Genomic DNA, 6,309 nt, shown 5'->3' on the forward strand with positions numbered 1-6,309 from the left:
ACAGACACAATACCTGCTCTGCATTCCCAAAGGAGTAGTTGCAGGATCCACTTTTAGTTAGTTTTGCTGCACTTCTACTCAGTGTTTGAAAGGATAGTAATTTTGAAGGCTACCTCAGTCACTGAGAGAAATGCAGACACCACCCAGCATCACTCCTGCCTCAGTCTGCAGACCAGGCCATGACAACAGCTCCCTCGCATAACTGGTGGACAGCTAACACCAAACCCACAGCAGAAGAATTCCAGAAAGTGAGATGGATTCAGAGCATTTGGAAAGCTTTCACAGCCGCTGGGATAATTTTTGCCTTGCAAATAAAGTTTTATAGCTGTGGTCTCTAGGAGAAGCTGTACCACAGACCAAATGGTTTGACAGCCACTTTATTGCAATCCATTGATTTCATTTGCTGACACCTTCCTTTGCCACAGCACAAGGACCATGCACAGAACTGCCCCGATTGCCACAGCAGCAAACCCCAGAGCCCAGGGGGCTGCAGCATGCACAGCTGCTCCTGTGGGGGAGAAACAACCCAATCAATGCTCCCAGTGAGGCACAGGGATGCTTTAGGGGTGCAGCCTGTCTGCAGAAAAGCCTTAGACCAGCCCCCTTCCCCAGACTGGCTATGCTGGGCTGCCACACTTACCAAGGCCACCCTTAGCTGTGCCCCATCTTAGCTCATCCTGGAGGAAAATCACAGGGCCTTTGCTGGAGACATGGGAGGCACCTTCCTGAAAGTGATGCTCAGCACTCCTTTTACCCCCTACAGAGCAATGTAAAGGTTGTAGGTGAGAAGATGTATAGCCCTGAAGGTCAGCTTCTCAACACACACAACGCTCTGAAGGCCAAAAGTTTCCATGTGAGTCCACATAGAATTAGAAGCCTATGAAGACCTCTGCCTTTTTGGCATAAGAGCAAGGGCCTTTAGCCAGTGGAAAGGAGCAGGAAAAGCATTGTCAAGCTGTCCATGGCTCAACGGAATTAGTCCATACTCTTTATATCCCCTGCCTGTGCATCTTGGAGGCTAGAACCTTGTTGCCCCTTTGGATAGGGAAGCAGAAGGGTAGGACACTTACTCATTCTAGCAGGGCAAGTGGAGGTGCAGGACTCCTGTACAGACCGGTGGCACACTGAAGCACTGCAGTGAAGGTACACCTAGAAAGAATGGAACACAGCCTGGAATCACTCAGGCAATGTCTATAGACAGGTGATAGCCTGCTGAGGTGCTTTGACCCCAGACAGCAGCTAAGCAGATGCTTCCTCACTCCCCCTGCTCTGCCCCAGTAGGACAGAGAAAAATAGGATGAGCAAAAGCAAGAAAACCTGTAGCTGGAGAGATAAAGACAGTTACCTAAGCGAAGGAGAGGAGAGAACAGAACAAAAGCAAAGCACAAGTGATGCAAAGGCAAATCACCCACTCTGCTCCTACAGGCAGACTGGTGCCCAGACAGTCAGAGCATCAGCTACACTGGAAGATGAAATCCCTCAGTGTTTATTGCTGGGCATGAAGTCATCCAGCATGGAATATTCCTAGGGGTTGAGAGACAGCAGAGAGAGGAGAAAGAGCCTTGGTGCTATGCAAGCACTATTCAGCAAACAGTGAGAACATCAGAATATTTTCAACACAGTTTTAGCCACAAATCCAAAGACACAGCACCATGTGGACTGCTACGAGAAGAGTTAACTCCGTATCAGCCAGACCCAGCACAACAGGTCACAGAAAGGAGAAGGCAGGAAGATCGGTTTGGCTTGTTTCACATCCAGGCTGTAGCCTTGGAGCCCTCTGCTGTCCGCTGCAAGGCAGCTTCAGTACCTTTACAGATTTCGGTGAAATCTGGCAGTACAGCACTTCTCCCATCCACCTGGGATACAGCTGCCCGAGCACCACTACACTGTGACCAATGTTGGATACAGCTGTGACCTGTTTTGAGTATTAATTGGTTCCAGGAGCACTGAGCAAACAGCACAAGGCATGGTGAACTTCATATGCCTTAACTGTGCAGAAGTTCATGATATTCAAAACCTAGATGCTTCACAGATACTCAAAGCTATTTCAAGTCATTTTGGCTAAGAAATTTGGTTTAGAGACTATTGATTAGCATAGCTAGAGCACACAACTTAAGCTAATTCACCAGAACAGCTTAGGCAACAAAATAGCCTTTGCTTAAGTAAACTATTACCCCTCTAATAGGCTCATTTTCTGTCCCATCCCTCCAGAGATGTATCTTACCTCTACCACATTCATCTCAGGGAATAAAGTTTGCATCAACCTATCCCCTTCTGTTTCAGGAGGGGATTTTCCTAGTCTTTGCTCCTGTCCCTGCCTTGCCCCCCCCATCTCCCTCACAAGGAGGCCAAGCACTTCACAGTTATAAAGTGGTTCTTATTGCTCACGTTTTACTTGTCCTCAATAGGAAGCTAGGCAGCCAGGACAGGATCTTACCAGCCCAGAGAGCTTCTCTTGGGAAGTGAAGTCCATAAAGGTGAACGTGTAGAGGGTGAAACGCTGGTAATGAGAGGGGAACAGTAGTCTTGAGGCAAAACTCAGAGGCACCAGTTGTGTCTGATAGTTGTCTCCTGCATAAGGGCACCTGAGGAGGAGAGGTGAACAGTGAAAAAAGAGCAAGTTATTCCCCTGACCCAAAGTTGTTTACAAGTAACTTACCCATCCACCAAAACAGGCCACTGCAGCTGTTGCTGGGGATTGGTACTTGGTGTGGCCCAGCAGTGGTGCAGAACTAAAATCAGGTCTGGGTCTGTTCTCTGAAGGATTTTGACTTCTGCATAAACAGGGTCTCTCAGAGTTTTCACAATAGGATAGTCACTGTCAGTATAGTAGGAAGTATAACTTCCATCTGGAACAGAAGAAACCCAAGAGCCATTTTAGAGCAGGAAGAAACAGGCAGAGGTATCCTGAGAGCGTCCTTTATAGCCATATCTTTATATATATATATAGTGCTGGATTAACCAGTCAATACTCCCTTATTACTCAGAGACCAGAGCCCTGCACCAAGAGGCTTGAGTAAGTCCTGCAAACCTCTCCTACCTGAGGCAACACGCAGCTCCAAGGACAGAGGACCTGGCTGGGACACAGCAGGGAGTGGTGGCAATGTGAAGACCTGAACACTCAAGGGAATGGTGCTCCCACTGGTGGAATAACTACATCGGACACGTAACCTGGTAGGACAGGAAAGCTCCAAATCAGGCAGATAATAAAAGTCACTCTGATATCTCCTTTCCCCAATATGGCAACAAAATATCTACTTTAATTAGTTATATTCCTAATATTCCTAATCTTTCTTCCAACACTGTCTTTTAAGAAGTACTTGGGATTCTCTTTAGACTTTGGATTTGAAAATCTCCAGACTGTCACTAATCAGCACCAGCTTTATTCCCACTAACTAGAGACATACCAGTCCTTTGTCTACTCCAGTGCCCTGTTGAGAATTCAGAGCTTGTGACAAGCAGGAATTTCTCCAGTAACACTGAACACAATGGCACCCAGCAACATCAGCCCCAGGGTAATACCTGAAAGTGCTATCCCTAGTGACAGAGCCAAGGCTTGCAGTTTTCACATCCCTGGATGCCACCAACTCATTCTCATATATGGCTTGGTCTACGGTCACCTAGAACAACAGACAAGCACCATCACTGTGGTAAAGTCAAGCTGGATCACTATGAGGCTGGAGAACAACACTTGGCCTCTGGAAGTCTATAGGGTGTCCATTAAGTAGCCAAAGCCATGTCAGGTTGCACCAGGTCTGCCAGCTTGTGCTATTCCAGCCTAGTGACAGCTGCAACTCTTACCTGGAAAGTGGTGCCACAGGCAGAGAGTGGGAACTGGTACACAACAAATGCATTGTTTTTCACAGTAGGAACACAGCCAGTACTGTGTCCAATGGCCAGTTGCACGGAGTCCAGGACAATGGGTGGCAGGGTCACATCTCGAGAAACAGCAATGGAAAACTGGTCATCTGGTGTGCAAAGAGCTGTCACTGGAGGAAAAGATACAATCCATCTTAAGCTCAGGGAAAAGAGGAATGGAAAGGAGACTCAAAACATCACAGCAAAGATGAGGCCAGCAACTTTTGTGAGTTCTCCTGCCTTTAAGCCCTGAAACAATTGCTAAGCATGGCAAGACAAGTGCAACCAGCTCTAACAGCAACATCAATTCTGGCCATAAACCCAGGTCCGTTGCAATACACTTGAAAAGGCTGGACACCTCAATAGAACATGGTATTCTTGACAGGCAAAAACATAGCCCTAAGCCACCTGCAGGACTGATCATACAACTCTGCTCTGACAGCAAAGTGAGGAATCCGGTTTTGAAGCAACTCAGCAGGAGGGGAGGACAGCTGCTCAGGCTTACCTGTGTTACCAAAGTAGCAAGGATTTACCCTGTCTCTAGGGTCATAGCAGCAGCCTCGCACTTCACAGTTCCCCTGGCTGACAGGCAAGGAGGCACACGGCAGCCGGTCCTGGCTGGGAACGGCCAAACAGACACTACTGCTTGGAGCATCTAGGACTGGAAAAAAACAGCAGGAGTTTACAGCTAAAGCACAAAAGCAGGGGGACAAAGACAAAGGACTTTGGTGGAAGATGTCCTAGTGACTCTGCATAAAAATGAAGGGAAATTAAAGTCAGGTGAGGGTTAAACACATGGCCTGGAGGTGGCATGGAAGCCTGCTCAGAAGGGACATGCATTTCCCTGGAACAGAATCTCCCCTGGAAACCATGTACAGGAGGAGACTGGACTTGTATGAGATCTGTCAAGAAAAAGTGTTTTGGATCAACCCTTGGTAGTTAGGAAAATCATTGTACCTGGTCTCTGGCTCAATCTCTGAACTTGCAGGGACCCAAGCAGTCAAAATATGGCTAGGAGACGCAGTGAACATATTCACCTGCCGATCCTGCAAAGACACACAAGTTCCCAGCAAGTTGGTGGTTTCTATGTCCAAACCCTTTTCCAGGGAGTTTTCTGCACAGCAGAAAGTCTCCTTTCCTAGACCCCAGACTAACTAGGAACAGCCAACTGAAAGGAATGGCACTCATCACCCACAAGATACAAGCAACTATCAGAACCTTACCAGAAAGGTCCACAGGGCACCTGAGCAGCGTCTCTTCATGAAGAACCTTTTGCCCAGCAGCATCTGTTCCTTCAAGCCCAACCAGCAGAAGGTAATGGCCATTCTAGGGGAAAGCCACACCAGTCAGGGCAGCCAGAGCAGCAGTAGTCACGGTCCCAGCAGAATCCATAAGGTCACTCACCCATTCAAAGATATAACAGCCAGTATAAGAAACCAATACTTTCCTGGAGCCATCTGGAGTCTCAGATACCAACAGCCCACAGTCAGAGTCATTCTGCAGAGCATGTGCCTTCCCCTCAGTATCTACAGAAAGAGAAGACAGCAGCAGTGGCTTTAACATCCCACATTACAGATAGGGTCCACTACAGTCCTACCTTTCTGTAGGAAACAGGGACCTAGACAGTATTAGGGTCAGGACCAGGAGGGGTGCACGTGGGAGAATCCAGCAGCCAAGACCATCTAGATCCAGGCACAGTACTTCACCAAACCCCTTGACTACTGGGTCATATAAACAGCCCCCTGATTATACAAGATGCACTGAAAGCTGTTCAGCAACACTTCACATCAAAACCCATTCCTTCCTCCTCATTCCAGGCACCCCTGCAGTGTGCAAAGATATGGCTAAAAATGCCTCTTGACACTGCCCTCACTTACCCCAAGTAGTCAGCACCAATGAAGCATTCCCTTCCCAGCCCAGAGGTAAGGTGAGCTGTAAGCTTTCTTGGCCACAAATCAGCAGGGTGGGATCAGAAAAAACACTACGAGCCCCCATAACCAAAGCTAGGGGACCAAGAAACACCCAGAAAAGCACAGCACCCAATGCAGCCCCAGACTGTCCTACAACACCCATCCTGCTCTCTTGCTAAGGACCATGAAGTAGCTGTCCTTAGCCTAGCCCTTTTAAATTGTGGAGCCAGCTGGGATCAGAAATCCCTGAAGTGTCCAGGTGGGCCCAGCCCAGCAGCTTTTAGCACCTGTCATTGCCCTCACCTGAACCCAACAGAGCCTGCTTGCACCCTTTGAAGGAAACCATAGAGCAAGAGCTGAGCATATGTCAAGAGATGGGGCTGTATTCATACTCTAGAGCCCCAGCAGGGTCTTCAAATCCTTTTTGTCACTCTGAGTTCTTCCAACGGCCGAGACATGCAGGACATCTGGCTGCTTTTCCCCAGGTGCCCTATTGCTGCTCTAATTGCTCATTACAAGGCATGAGTGCCAGAAACTGAGT

At 48.2% G+C, this 6,309-nt stretch overlaps 1 protein-coding gene across 1 annotated transcript; it reads right to left on the bottom strand.

Annotated features, from left to right (window-relative positions):
- Window positions 1-377: 377 nt before the first annotated feature.
- On the bottom strand, window positions 378-5,931 carry ZP4 (zona pellucida glycoprotein 4). Its single transcript, XM_027649527.1, has 12 exons — window positions 5,736-5,931; window positions 5,263-5,384; window positions 5,082-5,184; window positions 4,364-4,519; window positions 3,802-3,989; window positions 3,523-3,620; window positions 3,041-3,171; window positions 2,660-2,849; window positions 2,438-2,585; window positions 1,071-1,149; window positions 641-757; window positions 378-508 (listed from the first exon to the last, which is right to left on the bottom strand). The coding sequence occupies exons 1-12, from the start codon at window positions 5,929-5,931 to the stop codon at window positions 378-380; spliced, it is 1,659 nt and encodes a 552-aa protein (XP_027505328.1).
- Between the last annotated feature and the right edge of the window lie 378 nt (window positions 5,932-6,309).

Source organism: Corapipo altera, unplaced genomic scaffold, assembly GCF_003945725.1.
Source record: "Corapipo altera isolate COAL_440 unplaced genomic scaffold, ASM394572v1 53, whole genome shotgun sequence".
Lineage (NCBI taxonomy): Eukaryota > Metazoa > Chordata > Aves > Passeriformes > Pipridae > Corapipo > Corapipo altera.